The following is a 24,672-nucleotide window of genomic DNA, read 5'->3' as shown; positions in this document are numbered from 1 at the left end:
TCACCTCTCACATTTCATTGTCCAAAGTAAATCACATGGCCAGCCAGAACTGGGAAAGTGTAATCCTACCACATGCCCAGAAGGGAAAAACCAGAAACATTGATGACTATCGCTAATACATACTGAATAGTTCATACAACTTGTCACTCATGTAAAACACATTGGATAGTTTTGTTGGTAAAGGGTAACTGATTTGAAGAGAATATAAATTCTGATTTCAAAATTATTAATTTCTTCATTTTTTTGCCATGATTTTTGTTTCTTATCTATAAAATATTTTCCTTTTCTGAGGTTATAAAGATTTTTTTCTTATATTTTCTTCTAATAGTTTTTTTGGCCCCATTTAAGCTTTTAATAAATCTGGAGTTTATTTTTATATGGGGTTTGAATTAGGAATCTGATTTTATTTTTTTATGTATAGAAAGCAAATTGTCCCAATACCCTTTTTTAAATTGTCCATTTTTCTCCTCTGATATATAAGGCCATGTCTAAACTATATTAAGTTCCCATCTTTACTTGGGTGCATAGGAGATTTTGATTTTTCTTTGCAGTGTTCTACTTATTTTATAGTAAAAAGAAAAAACTGGAAACAAAAATAATGAATGTTACTTTGGTTTTGAGTACAGATGTTTGCTGGATTAATCTTTGTAAATTTTTGTATATTTTCCCCAAATATAAAAAGTCATTTTCTGCCAAAACTGTTATTTTGCTTTTTAAAGTGGAAGATAATTATAGATAAACTTCCATTACAGGGACTTCCCTGGTGGCTCAGTGGTTAAGAATCCACCTGCCAATGCAGGGGACCTGGGTTCCAGCCCTGGTCCGGGAAGATCCCACATGCCCCAGAGCAGCTAAGCCCGTGCACCACAACTACTGAGCCTGCGCTCTAGAGCCCGTGCGCCACAACTACTGAAGCCCGCACACCTAGAGCCCATCTCTACAACAAGAGAAGCCACCTCAATGAGAAGCCCGCGCACCGCAACAAAGAGTAGCCCCTGCTCGCCGCAACTAGAGGGAACTCACGCACAGCAACGAAGACCCAACGCAGCCAAAAATAAATAAATTAGGACTTCCCTGGTGGCACAGTGGTTGAGAGTCCGCCTGCCGATTCAAGGGACACGGGTTCATGCCCCGGTCCGGGAAGATCCCACATGTCGCGGAGCGGCTGGGCCCGTGAGCCATGGCCGCTGGGCCTGCGTGTCCGGAGCCTGTGCTCCGCAACGGGAGAGGCCACAACAGTGAGAGGCCCGCGTACCGCAAAAAAATAAATAAATAAAAATTAATTAATTAATGAATTAATCAAAAAAGAAGATCCCACATGCCAGCGAAGATCTCACACTCAGCAATGAAAATCCTGCGTGCTGCAACTAAGACCCGGTGCAGCCAAATAAATAAATAAATAAATGTTAAAAAAAATTTCCATTACAAATAATTTTGCTTACCAAATACTTTTTATCCCCAATTGTACATTACTTTAAAAAATAATACAAGTATTCCAATTAAATATATAAAAAATGGGTAGCCTCTGAGAATCCATTTTAAAGGAGATTGACCCTAGTTCATCCTCAGTCCATTCTCGGTTTGAAGAATATGCCTGTTAGGGACTACGGTCCTATTTTCTTTCATAGGTTATTATGATTTTGAAAAGAGATAACATCATGTTCTTGGCTTCAGGAAATAAAGACTAAGCTTTGGAAAAAGCCTGAGGATTGAATGTCGACCTTGGAAATGTTTCCTAAGGGAATATATTAGAGAAACACATTACTTTCTTAATTTTGTTCAATCCACTAGCCAAAATTTCATTTCATTTGTAAAACAATGCTGTAGTTCTCACTTATGCTTTAACCTAATTATTTGGGGCTGATGAAAGATGGAAATGCTGAAAACAGAAATGGTATATATCCATGTACTGATATTTAGTGAATTTCCTACAACTTAATAGCCTTTTTGTGAGTAACATGAGTTGAATTCAGGTATTAGTGATGGTTGCTCAAGTCTAGTCCTTCTGAAACCCAGGGAGAGTTTCAATCTCGTTCTGTATATTACAAGGAATGTTGGCTCTATTAATAGGATCTGATTAAATATAAAAATGTGGAGAATTGACACATTCCTCTAGGCAGAGTTGTTCATTGTTGATGAAATAAGTGGAGGCTATCCGGAAGCAAAATAAAATTCACTAATAATCTCACATTTTTTGTAGAACAAGGTATGTGAGCAGATCAGTGAAAAGTGAGGCATTTTGCAGTGAACCTTCCTTCCCACCATTATGCAACAGTACTAGGTTGCAGTGACAAATCAGAAGTTATATCACAGCCTAAAGTCAAGTTTCAGCATGACCTTTTCCCTCCCTTGGCATCCTAAGAATGGTGTAGGGAAGGAAAACGAACATTGTGGCAAAAAATAGAGAAAGGACGCCTTTAGAAGATTTACCAAAGGAAAGAAAATATTTCAGTGCAGAGTTTGAGAAAGAAGTGGCAGGAGATGAAATTAGAGAATTCAGCAGGAGTCAGTTCACGCAGCTCCCCACAACAATCTGTGGGAGATTTTACTTGATTCTGAAGGTGATAGCCAGCCATTGAAGGGCTTTGAATAGGAGAGTGAAATAATTAGATGAGAGCAGTACAAACATGCTCTTGCTTCAGTTTGAAAAAATGGATTAGAGGGGAACAAGGCTGAAGGTGGCAATACCTGTTAGGAGAGCATTACAGTGACCTAGGGGAGAGATGATGGTGGCCAGGACTAGGGGGTGGCATCTGGATTGGAGAAGATTGATTAGATTCGAGATCTAATTATGAGGTTCTATCAGTCAGGCTTAGCATTTGACTACCTGGGGGTGCAGGTAAAGGAGAAATCAAGAATAATGCCACAGTTGAGAAATCAAGTGGGTAGTCGTGCTATTTCTGAGAGAGGAAACATGCGTCCCTTAGCAATTATTGCATGGATTTAAGTGCCAACTATTGTACAAAGTAATTTTGTTTCTAAATTTATAACATTTCCTACAATTTTAATGAGGAATTCCATCTTATTTTGGACTTATATGCTTTACAGTAAACTCATAATTTCTCATTTTAAGTAAAGGCAGTTATCTCAATAATTTAGTTCTGAAAATAATGGCATGTCTGCTGTTACCATCTAGTGGCCACCATTAGTTATGGTACCTTTCATTTAATTTTGTGCTCAAGATTTCATTTTTCCTCTGAGGGAGAAGTAAATATTAACTATTAGAGGACCAGCATCTTTGAAAATGCAGTAGGTCTCCCTGTAGTTGACTGAATTATACCATGTATGATGTTGAGTGTTAGTGATATGAAGATACTGTTAAATTTTTTAGCTTAAATTCTGCAGTTTTTCTAGAGTAGGACTTGAAACAACTTATTTTAACAGCTTTAGGGAGAATTTAGCAAAACATTCAGCAATAATTTGAATTCTTCCATATCATGTCAAGTAAGAGGATATACCTCAATGGCAAATATGTGGAAAAGGTACAAAGGGATTTTTGTAACTATCAGTGTACAAATACCTAGTGAACAACTTTTGTGTGCCCAGGGATTAACACTGTCGTACTCTGAGGGACAAAAAGAGCAGAGCCTGGGATTTTCCCTGGACGTATAACTTTACAGGGGGAAGGTATTAAAATATATTATGTTTGTTCCACTCCTCTCTGAATCTTAACTACTACACGCACACCTTCATATTCTCTCCTTCTCTCTGTCTCTCTCCCTCCCTCCAGCCAATAATTCAAGATTCTGAACATCTGGAACGGGACCTCCTGTTCCTGTTTAGATTCATTGGTCAAATACTAATTGTAAACTCCTCCATGTCAAGGAATGTGTTCTCTTTTATACTGCTTATGTTTGCCTCACCGTGTCAAACAAACAAAAAATTAAAATAAAAATTAACTGTCCTACTTAATCAATACAAATCACTGCTATGTACTAGGAGAAATTTAGAAATATATATGAGCCCAGATCCTTGTGTTTTAGGAATTTATGGTGTATTAAGGGACAGCCCTGTGGGCAACTATTATATTAGAACTATATTGTTAGGACAATTATATGATAGAGGGGTATTGGAAGGGCCAATTAGGAAACAAGTCATCTTCAAGTATCTATGCTGGAGGTTGATGCTGTGGGGTAGAAAACTAACATCCACATTTTGTCCAACGTGTTCAGTGCTATGAAAACTTACAGATTCTGAAGGCAGAGAAATAGAAAGTGTGCTGGGTACTTTTCATGGTACATGTTATAAAGCCATACACTTTTTCAATATCTGTTCCTAAGTAGACAGTTCATATTTAAAGATTTCTTTCAACGTGGACCATTTTTAAAGTCTTTATTGAATTTGTTACAATATTGCTTCTGTTTTATGTTTTGATTTTTTGGCCATGAGGCATGTGGGATCTTAGCTCCCTGACCAGGGATTGAACCTACATCCCTTGCATTGGAGAGTGAAGTCTTAACCACTGGACCACCAGGGAAGTCCTGGCAGTTCACATCTAACTGCAGCAACTTTGTTTTTGTTTTTTTTGTGGTACGCGGGCCTCTCACCGGTGTGGCCTCTCCCGTTGCGGAGCACAGGCTCCGGACGCGCAGGCTCAGCGGCCACAGCTCACGGGCCCAGCCGCTCCGCGGCATGTGGGATCTTCCCAGACCGGGGCACGAATCCGTGTCCCCTGCATCGGCAGGCGGACTCTCAACCACTGCGCCACCAGGGAAGCCCCCAGTTCACTGGATTTTTATCTTAAAACCCATAAACGAACACTGAGTGGTGTTTTCATTTAGCAATTTAACTTGTAGAAAGATCCATATGAGTACATATAAACTGCCTTATTTTGCTTAATAATTGTAAAATATTCCGAAGTATAGTGTATAATTATTTCTTTAGCCAAAATCTTATCAAAAGACTTATAGTAGTGCTCAGTAAATATCCATGTGTATTTCTGATTTTTGAATTGCTAGATTGGGATTCACATTTTTACTTTTGAAATGCTCTGCTAAATTGTGTTGCAGTGTGTAAGAGCCATTCCTTTTGTCCTGTGAATTGTCTCTGCATATTTTTTATTGGATGTTTTTAGTCAATTTTTTTCTTTTATTCCTGGTGTATCTTCTAAAGAAAAGGAAAATAGGGCTTCCCTGGTGGCGCAGTGGTTGAGAGTCCGCCTGCCGATGCAGGGGACACGGGTTCGTGCCCCGGTCCGGGAAGATCCCACATGCCGCGGAGCGGCTGGGCCCGTGAGCCATGACCGCTGAGCCTGCACGTCCGCAGCCTGTGCTCCTCAACGGGAGAGGCCACAACAGTGAGAGGCCCGCGTACCGCAAAAAAAAAAAAAAAAAAAAAAAGAATAACAAAATAAAGAAATTTACAGCCCTGAAACATAGATTATAGAAATAAAGGTACTAAAATATAACCTATGATTTTTTTGCAGCCACTTTAACTATTAGAAGGCTACAGGGCCTCTTAATTAATTTAAAAGCCCAATGGGTATGCTTAAACAAAGCTAATTAAAATTCCCTTGCAAATGAACGGGTGATTAATATCTCTGACCACTATCCTATTTATTTTAAATATATGCTCACAGGTTGATTAGCATAGCCTGAAAGGAATGTGTAATCAAACACTTATCAGGAGCAAAGCACAGTATACTGAAATAATATTTTGAAAATCCAGTGGTGTTATCACAAAATAGAGTTATTGTTTTGGCACAGGAGAATTTACTTACATAATCTAACATCCCTATCAAAGAAATGATTTTTTAGCAGTTTGAAAAAGTTTCAAGTACTTGAGATGTTCATGCTGTATTTGAATTGTTTTGCTGAATATGCACTTTTAGCATTGGGGAAATTTACTGAAAAAGCAGTTTATAGCACAGCAGTGTCTGACTCAGCAACTCTTTACATTCCTGTAGCCGGGGCTGGCTTCATGGGCATGTGCCCTGTGCAGTCACACAGGGCCCTGCATGCAGAGGTCCTCACTCTTGGTTTAATGCTCTGCTCTCACTGACTTGAAATTCTTAATAATTTTTGAATAAAGGGCTCCATATTTTTGTTTTGTACTGGACCCCACAAATGTTACAGCCAGTCCTATCCTTAGTATATTTTTCAGGACGAAACTGTTTATTCGCATGTATCCTTGAATCAGTATTCATCCTAATTACAGTGAAAACTTTAGAACGAAATATGTATGACTACATCTATTCTATTGGAAACCAATGGCCAACGCATGATGATGGCAAATGAAGTCCTCATCCCTACAGGGTCTGTGGGAGTAACCCCTGCCACCCCAGCCCTGTCTGTCTCCCCTTCCTGGTTACTGAGAAGCATCAGACATTGGAAACCCCTTGATGAGGTTCCCTGCTACTCCAGGAGTTTCAAATCTATGCAGTTCAGTGTCTCCAAGCGCCAAATTACTGCTTGAAGACCCTCACTCAACCGGGACCAGACATCAGTAAGGAGCTTTGTGATGTTATCTTTGCAGAAGAGGAGGTCGCACCTCTTCTGTGATGTACTTTTATGCCCCCGCGGGAAGCTGTAGGGAGACAGGAGTGCCTGAATCACAGGGTGTGGTTCCCGGGGCCACCTGGTCATGTTCCATCCCTTGCTGGCTTGCTCGTTCTCACCACTGGCTGCTCTTGTGCTTAACTTTCTGGGGTTTCTTTTTTTCCCCCCTTCTTTTGGAAGCCTCAGAGTTACTACATATTGAGTGAGTCAATTTGTCTTTTGACTCTGCACATTCTTTTTTTTTTTTTTTTTTTGCCGTACGCAGGCCTCTCACTGCTGTGGCCTCTCCCGTTGCGGAGCACAGTCTCCGGACGCGCAGGCTCAGCGGCCATGGCTCACGGGCCCAGCCGCTCCGCGGCACGTGGGATCTTCCCGGACCGGGGCACGAACCCGCGTTCCCTGCATCGGCAGGCGGACTCTCAACCACTGCGCCACCAGGGAAGCCCTCTGCACATTCTTAAGGTGATTTGAGGATCATCTGTCATTTGGGGCCTGTCATCAAAGTTAGCTTAGACTGGGCTGATTTTGACGTAGAGATCTTATGTTGGATCTTCACAAGGAGCAAAGAAATACGGGTCTCTTAGGACACTTCAATCTTGAGAGCTTGGGAATACTTTCAACCTAAGAATATGGTTTATTCTAGGATCACTGGGTCCACCCAGGTCCTAAAATAAAATATTGTAAGTCTGTTACCTAACCTGATCGCCCTAAGATATTGTAAGTTCAAGGTGTAGGCAGTCTGAGTCATGGCTTTTTAGCACAGTTCTCATAGACTTGCCGTGAGAACTTGACGGTGGATTCAGCTCTGGACTGGCAGAGAACATACAGCTGGCTGATTGGTTATATGATGGGTTACAGTTCATACATCATCTAAGGTGTTTTCCAGAGACGGTCATTCACCTCTGACAGTATTCCAGTCTATAACCACCTGCGTCACATACACAGAGGAACAGCAAGACAAACACATAGGACAAAATCTGGTTATTTACCACTACTGAAAACTAACCCAGAAGAAAATAAACATTCAATTTTTGTTTCCAGTTTAACTTCTTCCCGTAATTCCTTGAAAAATTAAAATAAAGGCAAATCAACTACTTTTAAAAAATCACAAAGCAAATAAAATAAACTCTCTCTTGTTTTCCTGCTATAATGAAACCATTAGAGAATTCTTATTGTTGGATTTCCACTTTCAGATTTCCTGAATTTGTCTGACTTCTTTGGCCATGAAAAATACCAAGAAGGGCACAAAAATGTTGGCTTTTGGAGCAAGGAATCAAAAGTATGGGGACAGAAAAACCATGTTACCAAGGAACAGGCACAGAATAAGATTGACAGAAACTATTTCATTTACAGGCTGGAGAGTTGAGTGTTAAGAGGAAGGGAGTGAGGTTCTGAAACGTAAAGCAGGAGTTGGTGCTGGGGACCCAACCATGAGCTAAACGCCTGAGTGGACACAGGAAACAAGTGGGAGGAATAACATGGACTATTTGATCTGCTGGTCTGCTGGTGGCTTTAGTTTCAGTAGATTTAAACATGGTTTCCATCCTTCTTTCAGTGTACCGTCATAGAATGTGGTGGAAGGGTCTGGAATCATAGAGAGGGGGTGAAGATAGGTTAGATTTGTGAATTTACAGAAGACTATGGGTATGACAGTCTGGGTGCTAAACTGGGAGGCTTGTGTTTCTGTTGATGACACAGTTGGGAGAGGTGAGGCATGATGGGACCTCCTGAGAGCCTTGTGGGTGAAGGAATGTCATCCAGTTACACTGGACCTTCTTGGGCAACACTGTTCTTTCTGCAGATCCCAGTGTTGATGTCTTGGAAGGCTGCTTCTTTGGCTGGACTGGAGTGTAAGGGGCTGTGGGAGCATCTTCTTTGGGTGGAGCTGTGGTGTGGGCCCCTCAGGGAGAGGAAAGCCAACCTGCCCCAGAAGTAGGACACCGTGGAGGCTAAGCACGAGGTGTGGGGCTGCAGAGTCATGTAGAGTGACTATACCCATAAAAATGGAAAAGTAATCACCTTTTACTAAAATATTATGACCTGAAGAACTTACTAAAGGTCAAATTCTAGATTAAAAAATTCTTTCTATCATTTCACCATATTTCTGAATACCTGGCTGCCTTTGGTTTTTATATTCATGTTATACTTTTACTTACATTCCTTTTCTATCATTGTAGAGCATCTCTTTAACTTTTTTTTTTCATGGAGGGGGGAAATAAACTCTCTGAATTTCATGTCTGAAAATATCCTTATTCTTTCCCACACATTTGATTTATATCCTGGCCCATTCATACAATTCTAAGGTCATGTCCCCCACTCACCCCAGGTGAGCATCTTAAAGTTTACAGCCCTTTTGTTTTTTAACATTGAGTTTTACTGATGAGAAGTTTAATATCACTCAGATTCTTTTTATTTTATAAGGCAGCACTTCTCCCCTCTGACATCTTTTATTATTTTATTTTTGTCTGTGAACTCATAACATTTCATCAGGGTATTTTTAGTTAAGGGTCTTTTGATTAATTCTGAGCTCTTTCAGTCTGATGCTTTGGGTATATCTCTTTAGCTTAGGGAATTTTTATTGTATTTTTCTTTGTTTTCTTATCTGCATTGTCAGTGTATTCTTCTGAAATGTTTCTTAACAGAGTGGTGGGCCTTCCATATCTTGACTTCCATACCTCTTAATGTATATTTCCCGATTTTTGTATTTTTATTTCATTTATCATTAGATTTATTCAACTTTAGTTTTTAGATCGCTACATTGCCTTGAATTTATTTAGTCCTTCCATTTATATTTTGATTTTCACAATTCCATTTTAATCCTCATCGACACTATATAATATTTTCCTTAGATTTCTTATTTTTCATGGCAGCAAGTTCTTGTTTTATACATGTAACACTCTTTCCAGTAGTTTCCTGAAATTGCTCTATTTCTTCTCGTCTCAGTTGTCTTGCTTATACACTTGCACAATTTTTCCTAAAATTTCTGGTGATTTCTGGTTGTCGATTCATCTGTATGAAAGAAAGATAAGATTTCTTATTATCAGTAGCTTGTGTGGGTTCCTCTGTACTTGAGTAGATTCCCCATCTGACCTCTTCCTTGACTGGGAAAGCTGGGTGAATGGGCTTAGAGAGCTTAACAATCAGACTTCCTTGTACAATATGCGAGTGGAAATCCAGCGTCCCCAAGAAAGAAGGGCCCTGCTCTGGGGGTAGAAAGCTTTCCTGTAGTTCACTCACTGGACTCTGTCCACACCTTCCATGAGATGTGGAGCCCAGGGTTACCTCAAGTTGTACTCTGCTGCTTCTTGGAGTCTACGGCTATTCCTAGAGTCCATTCTTAGACAGATGGCTTTGGCAAAGAGTTCTCTGGGGACTTCCCTGGTTGCACAGTGGTTAAGAACCTGCCTGCCAATGCAGGGGACACAGGTTCGAGCCCTGATCCGGGAAGATCCCACATGCCGCGGAGCAACTAAGCCAATGCACCACAACTACTGAGCCTGAGCTCTAGAGCCCGCGAGCCACAACTACTGAGCCCACATGCCACAACTACTGAAGCCTGTGTGCCTAGAGCCTGTGCTCTGCAATAAGAGAAGCCACCGCAATCAGAAGCCCTCACATCACAATGAAGAGTAGCCCCCGCTCTCCACAACTAGAGAAAGCCCGCGCACAGCAACGAAGACCCAATGCAGCCAAAAATAAATTAATAAATTAAAAAAAAAAAAAAGAGTTCTCTGACCTCACTCTGTAAAAGCCCCAGCTGCCAACAGCATCCCTTAGAAGAGGGAGATGGGTCTCAGCAAGCCCAGCTGCTCCGAATGTAGTTCCTTGATGTGTTACACTGATGGCTTCTCCTTGGCCTATGGTTGGTGCTTTAGCTGGAATGGTCTCTCTGGCTCTCTTGGGAAGAAGAGAACTTCCTTCTGGTGTCTTGGGCTGTAGTGTCTCGGCTGTTCTAATGTAACCATTAGCCTTCCCCCATCTGCTTAGTTCTTCATGCTTTAGAGTTTCTCAAAATTTCCAGTCCACTGATGGCACTCTTTCTTGCTTTCCCGTGCTATTGTGCTTTCATTTTTTACATAACATCCTTTCTGTTATTCTAATAGGACCTTGGGGCATGAGGCTAGTCATTGTGTAGCTTTGTAAGGTCATTCCACTGTATTATACAAGAAACCAACTTGTATTTAACCTGTTAAACATTACAGAGCCACTGCTTCCAAATAGTGTTTGTGGTCTAGGTTCAGTGTTGAGGGAAAATGTTTTTGGTCAAATAAAAATATATAAGCACACACGGCATACTTCATATGTAAGACCATCTTGACAACAGCTGGCAAGATTATTCATTGCCTCAGCAGAAAATGGATTTTATTGAGTGATTGTGAATCTTTCTAAATCACCTTGTGATTTACCAGCTGCAGTGAGCCTAGTCGAACTCAGTGAGGGTTTATTGAAACTGATTGCTGTTTATTGTTCATTAAGGAATTTAGTCTTAAGCACATGATGTCTGTTTTTATCAAAACATATATAACTCTATAAAGCCTACGCAGAGTGTGTATATATATATATATAATCTCTCTCTCTCGATATCTATATATAGATATAGATATATATCGAGAGAGAGAGACAGAGAGAGAGAGAGAGAGATTTTAGCACATACCTTCTGTGAATGGGGTATTAGGTGTCTGTAAAATAGAAATTTATTACCAGCAATTACTAATGATGTCAATTTGCTCTTTTACTTTCCATAAACAGGAGAGAATATTTGATGCCAGCATGCTGCTTAATTAATTTATGTAAGAATTTCTGTCTATGCTTAATGCCATGACTTTTACTTTAATGTTGGTTTGGGACTAAATGCCTTATCAGTTAACTTTTTTTTTTGTACATTGACTTGGTGTTCTGCATATTAGCTATAAGTTTTCTTTGAAAACGAATATATAAATTTGTATATTCACCTAATGTTTTATAATCTTGGATTTTAATAATAAATAGTATGGTTTTTTTTCCTAGCTGAAAAAAATTTTTTTTAACTTTTTAGTTTATATCAGAGCGTAGCCGATTAACAACGTTGTGATAGTTTCAGGTGCTCAGCAAAGCGACTCAGCCGTACATATACATGTATCCATTCTCCCCCCAAATTTTTTTTGCTGATGAAATATTTCTAATAAAGAGGAAACATTTGTACTTAAATGTTCTAGACTTACTAGATTTAAGGAAAAATTTAAAAATAGACCTATCTTTCAACTGTGTCATCAGATTATATTGCCTACCACCTCAGCTGTAACTTTTATAGACCCCTGGGTGGCTCCCCTATATTCCTCAATAGTCTTAACTCTATAGACGTCTGGGTCGTTTCCCTGTGTTTCTCAGTAGCTTTAACTCAATATATTGCCATTCTTTCTAATACTACTGTGTTCATTCTTGCAATCTTTGTATACATGTAAATGACCTTTCCGTCACACTGACCTCTTTGTTGAACTCCTCTCACCCAGTGATCCATTTTTCACCTTATTTCCTGTCTTAGCCACTCCTGTTGTTGTTACTCAATAACTGCAGTTCTCCAGTCTCACTTTCAAGCATCCTTCTCTCCAACCATCTTCTCCTCTTTATCTAGCTCACTGCCTCTAGTATCCCAACCCCAACTTTTCCTTGACCCCACCTGGCTGTCCAATCCATTGATCCTACCACATTTTCATTTTCCCTTACCTCTTTGATGTCCTTGCTCAGCTTCAATTCTGGGGCCAGTGGCCAGTCGTCATAATTGCTCCATTGCACGTACTCCCAAGTATTGCTACCTTGCCCCTCTCTCAGCTCATCCTACTCAATTAGTTACACCATAAACCTGCCTAAATACAAACTTTTGCCTCTTTCATGCCTACACCTGTGCAGCTGAACAGGGCTGGGAGAAAAACACGCTACCACACAAACTTGTCTTACTTTAAATTTGTGACACCAAATCTCAAGTGGCCAGGTAATCCTACACTCCTGGGTCACTATTTTTCATTTGTTTCCCTTTTCTCAAAACTCCCAGTCTGCATCTCCCATTCTGTTTCTGCTGTTGACACTTGTTTCCTACTTCCAGACGATTTGAGGAGGAAACCCACAGACCAACAACTGCAGAGCAGGGATACCATTCTGTTTTGTTCACTGACCATCTGCAACGCACAGTGTCTAGTTTATAGTGAGCGCTCAATAAATATCTGATACACAAATAAAAGAGAATGATTGTCATTCTAAGTAAGCATTTAAAAATATTAATTGAAAAATTGCTGTGAACACTATCTGTCTCTTCTCTCTGGCTAGTTCACAGCTCCTTTCCCATGTTCATGTTGGAATGCTTGGTCTTCCATCACTGAAGCATCCCTTTTTCATTGCTCCGTATTATAGCGAATGGCACTGACATCAGCTCAGTCATTCAAACCCAACACCTGGGTGATTCATCTTTTTTTTTTTTTGTGGTACGCGGGCCTCTCACTGTTGTGGCCTCTCCTGTTGCGGAGCACAGGCTCCGGACGCGCAGGCTCAGCGGCCACGGCCCACGGGCCCAGCCGCTCCGCGGCATGTGGGATCTTCCCGGACTGGGGCACGAACCCGTGTCCCCTGCATCGGCAGGCAGACTCTCAACCACTGCGCCACCAGGGAAGCCCTGGCTGATTCATTCTTTAGGCTGATTTGACCCACTCCTCGCCGGGTCAGGTCTACTTTTAGGAATTTATGTATAAAGTCAGGCCATTGCTTTGCACCCTCACTTAAAACACCACTATATAGTTCAGTAGTCTCTGAACAGTTTCGGCACATCTTTTCAAAGGGTAAATCAATTTCATTTCCTTAATTAGCATCATTCACTAGCTTTGCATTCCGTTTAAAGTAATATTCAGTCTGTATGTCAACCGACAAAGCCCTGCAAATTCTGGCGTCTGCCTACCTCTTCAACTCACTATTCCCTGCTGGCGTTTGACAGCTCTTTAGAATATACCAAGCCCCACAATGCCCAGGACTCTTTGCATTTATTCTTCTCTCTGCCTGAACTGCTAGATTTTTGAAGGTCTGGTTCTAGTTTTACCCTCAGGTCTCAGATCAAATATCATTTCCTCAGAGAGGCTTTCTTGATCACTCCCTGTAATATATCTTACCCCCATTTATCTAATATATTCTCTGCCTTTTTTCCCTAGAACTTTCCAGAATCTATATTTATTTTACTTATTGATTTTATTATTTGTTTATTGTCTTACTCTTCCAAAGAATGTAAGCTCCCTAATCCCTGGGCCATGCCAGTCTTGTTTATTCTGAGATGAGAGCCTACTATAAATATGTGATATGAAAATGAAAGATGTATCAAGGGAACTTTTTCTCTCTGTAGAATCTAGAGCATCTTATCATAAGAGATGAAACCACAGGTTGGGGACCATGTTTAGGTAGTTTTGAATGCTATGAATGGAGGTATGTGGGGTTTGTTTGTTTTTTTTGTGGGGATTTTTTTTCAGGTAATAATGCAGCTACAGAAGAGTTTTAGTAAAGTTATTGACATGATTTATTCATTTATTCATTTTTTCTTTTAGCACATGTGCCAGGAACTGTTCTTTGATCTTGGGAAACAAAGATGTCTAAGACATGTTTCCTGACCTCAAGAACTCTTCAGAGAGCTGAACTGGTAAACACATGATTTAATACAGTGGCGTGAGTGTTGTGTACAATTGTATTTGTAATATTATTCAAACACTTACTATGCCTAACTAACTCTGCTTGGAGCTGATCAGAGCCTTTTTTTTTTTTTTTAATTCCATGTGGTTCCTATTATGCTGGTGACTTCTTTGAAGCTATATTGAGTAGGCATCTGTGTCATCATTTGCCCACAATTCCTTCTTCTTTTAATAAATGCCATTTTTAACATTCACATGGCAATTAAAAAGGCTATAATTTTCTTCATGTCCTTACGACTCTAGCCTCAGTCGGATAGCTCCAGGTGGGCACCTGATCAATACGTCCACTCTCTCTCTGCTGGCAATATTTGTATTTAAGACCCAGAGACTCAAAGTTCACTTCTGTCTGTTGATCTAAGATGTAGGAGCTAAGTATGTTGGCTGTGTGTGACTGTGTAGCACTGCAGTCCTGGAAGACCAGGAATCATGTTTCCTAGCAGGTGGAGAAAGCCAGATGCAAAGAAAGATAAAGGATGTGACGAGATGAGAGGTGGAGAGAGACACGTGGCAGGTTTCAGGTGCTTGCCTCCACTTGTTCCTGAGACCCAGCATCATCACTGCACTTCCTGTAGATTGGCTGTCCAACCCATTCCGGAATCCATAAGCCAAAATATTCACCTATTCATCCAAGCTAGAGATTTGACTGAGCCATACTCTTTTCCCAATATTATCATTGTTCTCAGTTTTATTGTGATTTAATTGATGTACAGTACTGTGACTGTGTAAGTTTAAGGTGAACAGCATAATGCCTTCACGTACATATATTGCAAAATGATTACCACAGTAATTTTAGTTAACATCCATCATCTCATATAGTTACAAAACAAGAGAAAACCTTTTTAAAATCCCTAGAAAAAGCTAGATTTTTAAGAAAGAAATATGGTTGAATTCTCAAAAGGAATAATGGGGAAAAAATGGAAAGTAATCCTAATATATAGATACAGTGAAATTATCTTCAAGTTCAAAAAGCAAAAAACAGACATTTCTGTGCAAACCAAAACACACAGAATTTGTCACCACTAAAAGAAAGGTATTCCTGGGCTTCCCTGGTGGTGTGGTGGTTGAGAGTCTGCCTGCCGATGCAAGGGACACGGGTTCGTGTTCCGGTCCTAGAAGATCCCACATGCCGCGGAGCGGCTGGGCCCGTGAGCCATGGCTGCTGGGCCTGCGCGTCCGGAGCCTGTGCTCCGCAATGGGAGAGGCCACAACAGTGAGAGGCCCGTGTACCGCAAAAAAAAAAAAAAAAAAAAAAAAAGTATTCCTTATGCTGCTGAGAATAATCTCAGATGGATGGTTAGAGATGAATAGATATAAAAACAATAAAAATGGTAACTATGTGGGTACATATAAATGTATGCTAATGGCATAAAATAAAAAATGCCTTGTGGGGTTTATGTGTATATATTTCATATATAATATAATATTATATATATATATTACATATGTAATTATAGTACACAACAATAAAAATAAAAGCCAGGGGTGATAAGTGGTATCAAAGTATTCTAAATTCCTTGCAAAATCTGAGATGAGGGAAAAATACCAATTAATACTTAATGTAGATAAGTATTAATTTTATAATCTCTGGGTAACCACTAAAAGAATCTTAAAAGTGTGTATAACTTTCAGACTAACAGAGGGAAAAGTAGAATAAATTTCAATCAACCCAAAGAAAATAAGAGAAAAATGAACATAATCTTGGCAGAATAACTGGAAAGGTGATAGAAACAAAATAGGATGATTTTTTCCACAAGACATTAGAGTTATTGTATAGCTCTAGTCATTAAGATATTGCAATGACGGTATAAGATTGACAAATAGATTAATGAAATAAAATGTAGTTCTAGAAATAGGCCCATACGTATATGGTCCCTTTGATTTATGACTCTTTAAGGATGGAATCAGAGTAAGGCTTACTAAGTAGTAGTGTTCACCTAGGAAGGTCCAATGTATCCATAACCAACTTGAAGATATCCTTGCCATAGAGACAGAGATGTGGACATCCTTTCCTTAGATCATCAGTTCCAAAAGGAAGTACCAGGTGTGCACTATGAAATTTCTTCATTATCCTGTCATGCTGAGCACCCTGTTTTAGTTACACATTATTTATAAATGGCAAAAGGCTAAAATAAAGTAATTCTTACTCAACTGAGGGGCAGCCTCCTTACTCAACTTCTACGTACATCTACTACTTCCACCATGGATCGATTTAGTTATTTTCTTTGAGTTATGAAGTGCTTGCCTATTTCTGCTGAGTTTCACCTCTATTGTACTCCTACAGACATATTTTCAAGACCGTGGAAAGTCCTACCTAACGTCAAAATAGTTGCGTTGATAGACTATATATTGAACAATATAAATTCCTTAACTAAAAGTATTTCCATATAGTATGCTAATATTTCTCTGGAGACCTTGATGTTTGTGTGGAAATTTAACTACAAGCTTGTACGTTTATATGAAAACTGTTTCAAAGTGGATACTAAATATTCAATAATTAGATTAAATACTAAATCTACTTTAGCATCTCTAATATAGAGATGTCAGAGAAGGAGGGATTAATAGGTATTAGGCAAAATATTCTGTCACTTGTCATCTGCTGGTTAGATTTATTATTTGTCTATATTATTAAAAGCAGAGAGAATTTAGTATCCAAAATTCAGCTCTAGAACTTAGAATGATTATTTTTTAATTGTGGAATTTTCATTATTCTTAATCTTCATTATAAAACTACTCATTTTTTTTTTTTTACTTTCCCTAACTGGATTATATTCTATAATATATAACGAGGTAAATTAGTTGCCTTTTACTGTGTATTACAAATGAGTATCATAACCTAATTTTATATTACATGATATTTAAGAAGGGCCAAAGAGTCTTTCAAACCAGGGGTGAGAATTTCTTATTCCCTGGGCCTGTATGGTTGTGTTTGGATGCGTGGCTAAGATTGTTTGCATCAGTGGGTTGTTGGTGAGGGGCAGGTGACCTGAAATAAGCAGGGAGTTAACACACACCTTTGTAAAAGTGCATATATCCTAGTTGGGTTGTGCATCTTGTATGCAGTCCTTTAATGTATAGTGAGTGGTTAAATCTATGGAATATACTTGACACTTGTGCATATCAAACTCAGTAAATAACTGATACTTTGAATTATTGCTATCTTTCCTGTTGAGCTCAGCCTTCCAGTGAAATCTCAGTTCTGATTGGGAATGAGAGAACGTTTAGGGTGGGCCTGGGCATGGTCCTGAGGTGGAGGAAGGTAACCAGAGGACAGTTTGAGTTCTGTGAACGGAAGAGTCTGACCGGAAAACATCAAACAGATGTCTGTCCCCTTCTCACTTGTGCATGGAAACCTAGATGCTGCATTGGAACCTATTTGTTGCCAAAGCCAAAACTCGTAACAGAGGCTAGAGGTGCAATGAAGCAGAAAAAAAAATTTCCTCCATTCTACTTCTATTTAGAAAAATGGAATGAATGAAAAGGCAAGGGTTCTGGTGGGGGTGGAAACCAAGTGGGATTCTATCAGTTGGGAATGCTGACATCAATTTAAAATAAGGCTGTTTCAGAAAAATAAGCTACTTTGGAGACAACTGATTTTCAAGTTGATAGTCTCTCATTTATTTGTTGACAATTCAATGCCCATTAACTACCTATTTATGAAAAACAGGTGGTGGTGGAGAGGGTGAGTGATTGGAAGGTTGTGATCTCATGCAAATTTTTAATAAGACCTAGTTAAAAAGAGAAAATTGAAACATATGCAGATTTAGAATGAATTAATTCAGCCGTCAGATCTTAATGCCAGCTTTGAACTAAAATATTCTACAGATGGTAATGTGCCACATGCCAATTAATATTTAAGATAATTATGGTGTTGAGTAAAAAATATATCTGATTGACACCACCTCCATTATTACTATAGTATAATATCCTGTATATTTATTGATTTAACAAAAACACTATATGATGAGAAAGTCCTGAGATTTTGGAAATGGTTTTAATTTTGTTTCCTGATAACTTTCTACTGAGGCTAGTACTTACCCCTCAGGAAATGAAGTAAGAAGTAACTTACTCCCAAGTAAGAAGTTAAGTAAGTAAGTAAATTTTTAGGCAGAATGCCATGCTGTCTGTTTGCTGTGTGACCTGAAGCAAGGATTCTTAACCTGGGGTCAATGAAACCTTAGAGGGTTAGCCCATGGATGGGTAAACACCCAGGAATATTATGTAAGATTTGATGTTTGTGTGTATACATGTACTTTTTGGTTTTTTAACCAAGAGATTCCATAGCTTTCATCAGATGAAAAGAATCTATTAAAATGTTTTCTACTGTTGCCTGATTACTCATTCCCTTAACTACTCACACCTTATTTAATAATAAATGACTGTGATGAGCTACCAACTCACTCATGGTTTCGCTTTTATCTAGTGGACATTAAAATTAAAATGTATTTTGTGACAGTCATTATTGCTATTTAGTTAGCATTCATTCTCCAACTTATTAATTATGGCCATGCTCTATATAGTACAAGGTTATAATAGGCCTAACTTCCATGTATTCACATGATGTATAATACAAATTTGCAGTCAGTAATTAATGCTTTATGTTCCCTAGATTGTTTTTCAAAATTTTAAAAAATAATGTTATCTTCCTATATATTTGTGTTTTAAAAATAAATATATTTGAATTGGTAACAAAATTATAATTAACAAAAAAGGAAACATATCAATGCAGGGGCTGTCTCAATATTCATGAAGTTAAAGACTGCAGTTTATAATAAACTGTATTAAGAGAGCATTAATTAGTTTTATAATCAGAAAAAGTAAAGCCAATAAAAAGATGCAATGTACATAGTCTATCAAAAACATATGCTATAAAAATATCTGATAAAAATGGTAATAACCGTAGTGGTAATAATAAACATATAAATATATAAAAATAATATAGAAATATATAAAAGCAATAATAAACTTGAAAATAGTAGCTAACACCACCTTTGGGTAGATCATTAAGGGGGGTTTAGTCAGGAAAACAGAAGCAACTCCGTATCTGGGTCATATAGGGTTTAATACAAATAAGTTTGCATGATGGAGAGTTAGAAGGTCGGGGCGCAGAGGCCAGAGAAATGCTGTCTGTCACCAAAGGTGGAGGAGCCCACCCTGAAAATCACCACCTGGATATCCAAAGCAAGTGGTTTTCAATTCCTTGCCTGGAAGCTGCTGCAGTTCTCCAGTACTTTTGTACCATTCCCACAGCTATCCCAGTCTGCAGTGGAGGTTTCCACAAATTTGCTGGGAAGCTGATGTGAATCCCTCATCTGCCGTCACATCTGCTTGCAATCAACTCCAGAGAATAATTTCTTCTGCTTCTCTTACTTTCTAAGTCTTCTATGAATTCCTCACATTGGGATACTGTACTCTAACCCAGATCATATAAAGAAGATTCTGGGAAACAGTTCCCAGCCTTAGAAGAAAATGTTAGGCCTCCTATCACAATAGGCTACATATATCCCAAGCACTTTATGAATGCTTTACGATCATTATCTTATTTAATCCTCCTGGCAACCGTATCATGTAGGTACTATTATCATCCACATTTAGTAGATGAAGTATTGAACGTTAAAGTGATTGAGTTTCTTGCCCAAAGTCATACAGCTACTAAGTAGAAGACGAGTGATTTGAAAAAGTGTCCATAAGATTTCATTCAAAGCTTCTGTGTCTAATCGCTGCCTTATCCTGTTTCTTCTATTGCATCTCGCTTACGTCGGTAATATTATTGATATCAATTAACTATGAGTTAAATCCTCTGTTGAGGACAGCTGCTAACATATTTTGTTTGCAACTTGAATGCCCCATCTTTAACTAGCCGTTGAGTGCAAACAGGGTCACATTAAAATTAATACCTTTATTTTATCAATTCCCAAGCCCTTGGCCTAAAATTTCCACGAAGTTTTTGTTCCAGAACAGGAGTGCTATTGCCATTTCCATTGTTTCAAGTTATTTATGCCCACAGCCAAAACCTCCCAGGGATCCTCCGCTAAAGGAAAGCTTGAAAACCACCGAAGGAGCAAATGAGGAGGCGGCCCATACTACAGGCCTGATTCCTGGTTGACAGGCAAGGGTATTTGTAGAAGCTGCTCAGGCGGGGACCCTCCAAACCTTCTGGCCAAAGTTCAGGGCAGCCTCTGAGCCTAAGGCCTGAGCTCTGGGGAGGGCTCTCGTCAAGGAACCGTCAGGCGGGGGCCGGGCCCTGGTCCTCCGAGCTGGGAAGCATCCTCATTGGGTCCGAGGCTTTAGTCTCTGGTGTGGGCAAGGCAGGAGGGTGGGGTTTCTGGCTCCAGACACGATTCAGTACATACAGGGATACCCTGGCACACTGCAGCCAATTCCCGGGGCGCTGGGGTCGCCATCCAGACCGTGGCAGGGTTCCCGGGCTCTGCAGAGGGCGTCCCGGGACAGGCTTGGGGCAGCGGCCCAAAAGCCACGTCGGTGTATCTCCCTCGGGACAGCTGCGGGGGCGACTGCATTCCGGGGCAGGAAGAGGATGACACCCCAGGGACCCTTGCTGGGGAGCCTGCTCTCAGGCGCTCGGGCACCGCTAGGGCTCGGGACTGGCGGACCCGCCTCTGCGCCCGAGTCCGCGCCCCAGAGTGCGCCTGCGTGGGGCCGCCGTCCGGCAGAGCGGGCGGCGTCGGCCGAGCGCGTCGTTGCTGCGCCGGCTGGCGTCCGCGCGGGCGACTGGTGGCCCAGTAGGGGAAGGGCGGATGCAGCGTCGCTCTGCTGGTCAGGCTCTGACACCCAGGAGTTCCATGGCACAACTCTTACGCTCAGGGTAAGAATAGTAAATGAGCCCCGCTCTCCCTCCCCGGAAGCACGGAACATTCCCTAACGGCGTTCGGCCTCCATCCCCGACACTGGCCCGCGCTTCTGGAATACTCTTTTCCTTATGGTGGCCGGTCCCTGACCACCTTCTGCGGTCGGGTGTCTCTCTTCCACCTGACCTTCAAGGTGCGCGGCTCCTTTCTCATCTCCTCAATCTGTCGGCCCCTCGGTTCTACCTCTGTGTGTCTCAGTCCTAGTGGGGAAACCAGTCTTTTTATTGCCGGTAGCATCTTTGCAAATCTAAGGATTTAAAGTGTTCACGTCTGGGAAAGAGTTTAAGTCCTCAGAATCATTAAAGTCCGAATGCCAGTGGATATACATGGATTGAGTGAGAGGCAGGGTAATTCCTCTTATAAATGCAATAATCTAGAACTAGACTCTTGATCAACCAAGATACCCAATACACCTTATTGCAAACATTAGCTCTTTTCATTTTGTTTGCGGCGGTTTTTGTCCTGTGTCTTTAGTCTCGTATATTCATTCATGGAATATAAGGGTATCCAAAACTAGCTACTAGACGGATGCTATTTAAAAAAAATTAACAGTGACTACTTGGTCTATTGTGACTGTATGGTCCATCTCCTAAAGACAATGTAGGGACACTTCAGTTTATTTTAAAAGGAAAAAAAACCAGAAACTTTCCATCTAACTTGAAAGTTAAAAAAAAAAAGTGCATGAGATCTTCAGAGATTTCAGGGTAGAAATTGCTTTAGCTTTAAAGCCCTGTTATCTGACCTAATTTTGCTTTATCGGAGTGCCCAGGCCTTCTGTGACAAGAGTAATCTAGTTGGTCCTTCTATTTATTTTTCTCTCTATTTTCTCATAGCTTTTGTAATGTACAGTTAATTTAAATAGAATATAATGCATCTTTTCTACAGTAGCAAAATCTAAAATGTTTTAAATTATGTTCCACTTCTGTGTAAGTTTTTAATTGACCCTTGCATTGCTCTACCATGTAGAGGAATGACCTCTTAAGTTATAACCATAATAATTGAGACTTTAAATAACAGAAGTAAAGAAGACCTTTTCCAACTGGTTGTTTGCTCACCTATGTATTAGAATATAAAAACATCTTACGTTTGTCTGACAAATATTTTGCTTCACAGTGTGTTCATGGTAGAAATCGTTTCCTCTTTTTAGTTCCAACTTTATGTTCAGTCTGCACATTTTTGAAATACCTTGAATTACTTTATCCATGTCTCTGAGATCAACTTGGAATCTTGTCATCTATAAAATCCATTTAGCCTCTACTCAGATAAATCCATGTGTTTCTAGACTATTATAAATGTCAACAAATATCCCTGAGATATGACAGCAGTTTCTTGTGTAGGAGTTCAGAAGAGTGTGTTTTGCTGGGCTAAGATATTTATGGATGCTTTAATTATTGTTTATTAGGACAGTAAGGGATTTTAATTTCTAATATTTACCTGGGGTCAGTAAACCAAATGTTCATTCGTTCATTGAACACCACCTATGAACTAGGTAGAATCCAGACCCTTAGGAGAGAGTAGAGATCAAACCAGGCCAGTTCTTGGTCTTAGTGCTGTAGTAGCAGGGGAGAAGAGTCAGGCACAAACTGATGAGCAAATATTAAATGAGATGATTCTGGACAGTTGCTAAATACTGCGAAGAAGATAAAGAAGTGATAAAAGCTTATGAAGATTCATTAGGGTAAGCTTTTTTCAGAAGATATCATTAGAGACTGAATGATGACAAGCCAGCCATCTGAACATCCCGGAAAAGAGCATTCAAGGCAAAGGAAATAGGCCACCAACAAAGAAAGACAAGGGGATGGGGAATTTCCAGTATCCCTTCCATTAGCAGTCCTAATACCTGATACCCAGTGTATCACTAGAACCACCGCCTCTCACAGAATCTGAACTTAGAATGACAATTGACAGACTAGAATTCTGGGCTAAACCCAACATGATGAATTGTGACTAATATGAATCTAAAGTGGTGGATGCAAGTTCGCAAACCCAGTTACACAGCACGAAGTGATGTTCAGTGGGCTGGGCAGCCGTTCATCGGAGAACAGTCTGGGGATTCTAATGGACCATAAATTGGCACTTGCTCTTGCTGTTCCTGACTGGCAAAACCAATGTGTAGAGATTACCCTTAAGCAGATTTCTCCCCAATTTAAAGCATCCTTAGAGCTGTCTAAAAATGGGACTCTCCATCGCTTCACTCATTAAAAAAAAGGAAAGAAAGAACAAGAACAAGAAAGAATGATTACCCATCAGGGCTTTTGGAAAAAGGAATTTCTGATGGAGAACCAGTTGAAGACATTTTTTTGGTTGCTGTGAAGCTGTGACTTGTTACTTTCATTCCAACAACATTTTCTTCATTTAGGGATATTTATATATAGTTAAGAAAGAAAAATGATATTGGTATATAAGGCATATGGTGAGGTTTATTGAAAAGTTAATATATAATGGCATCTCTCAAAATAGTAACCTGAAATTGAAAATTCTTTTTAGAATAAATTTCTAGTATGTTTTTGGACAAATATAATAATAAAAATAAATATATCTTGGCTTTGCCATGTATTAGCTGTGTAACACAGTTTACTTCTCTGCACTTCAGTTTCCTCAAGATTTGGGCAATAACTTGTGCCTGCCTGAAAAGATTATTATGAGGATTAAATTAGTTGTAGTGCTTGGCAGTAGTAAGTTATATATACGTGTTTGCTATTATTATTAGATGTAAACATATGCTTTACTTTGCCTTCAGGAATTAATGACCAAGTTAATTACTGAGACACCTGACCAGCCAATCCCATTTCTCATTGACCATCTTCAGTCTAAACAAGAAAACCATGGACACCTTCAGAGAACTTTATCTGGATCTGCAGCTCTCTGGGCAGAAAGTGAAACATTAGGTAAATGAAAAATATATTTTACAGTTAATGTTAATGCATTTAAACTAAAATTTACGAAAGTCTTTCTCTTTATAATGAGTAAATCTAGGTGATTACCTAGGGTTTCACGTATTCATCGGAGACTTCATCTGTATGCTAAAATTTGTCAAAAAATATTCTTGAATTTGAATATATTGTTATGTATTAGCTTCAAAATATGGGCATCTTTGTATTCAGTCTGAATAGAAATAAGATTCAGATTTGCATGAAAAGCTTTCATATGAATGAAAACTAATTATTTTAAACATCTTTTTTTTAAACTTCTTATCTTTTTATGAAGAATTTGAATTAAGTGCTTATGGAGCTCATCTGTGTAGAAAGGTAAACAGTAGATTTCTACAGTTACCTTTTTTGTAGCCCAAATGGATAATTACTCTCTGTTTCCCTCAGTTCTTCTTTTTTTTTTTTTGCGGTTTGCGGGCCTCTCACTGTTGTGTCCTCTCCCGTTGCGGAGCACAGGCTCCGGACGCGCAGGCTCAGCGGCCATGGCTCATGGGCCCAGCCGCTCCACGGCACGTGGGATCTTCCCGGACCGGGGCACGAACCCGTGTCCCCTGCATCGGCAGGTGGACTCTCAACCACTGCGCCACCAGGGAAGCCCCCCTCAGTTCTAATTTTACCTTCTGTAGTAAGTTCAACCTGAGGAAGCTTTATTCACTCTGTTGGGGAGCCAGCCTTACCAAGT

At 39.8% G+C, this 24,672-nt stretch overlaps 1 protein-coding gene across 1 annotated transcript in view; it reads left to right on the top strand.

Annotated features, from left to right (window-relative positions):
- CUNH8orf34 (chromosome unknown C8orf34 homolog) overlaps positions 1-24,672 on the top strand; it is a 327,589-nt gene that overhangs the window by 26,962 nt on the left and 275,955 nt on the right. The window contains 1 exon segment of the mRNA XM_027127946.1: positions 23,801-23,948. Coding sequence (XP_026983747.1) covers positions 23,801-23,948 — 148 coding nt within the window.

Source organism: Aethalodelphis obliquidens, unplaced genomic scaffold (genome assembly GCF_003676395.1).
Source record: "Aethalodelphis obliquidens isolate GAN/ISIS:26980383/991018 unplaced genomic scaffold, ASM367639v1 scaffold33, whole genome shotgun sequence".
Classification (NCBI taxonomy): Eukaryota; Metazoa; Chordata; class Mammalia; order Artiodactyla; family Delphinidae; genus Aethalodelphis; species Aethalodelphis obliquidens.
The sequence above is the reverse complement of the archived record's forward strand: the minus strand, read 5'-3'. Positions and strand labels throughout refer to the sequence as shown.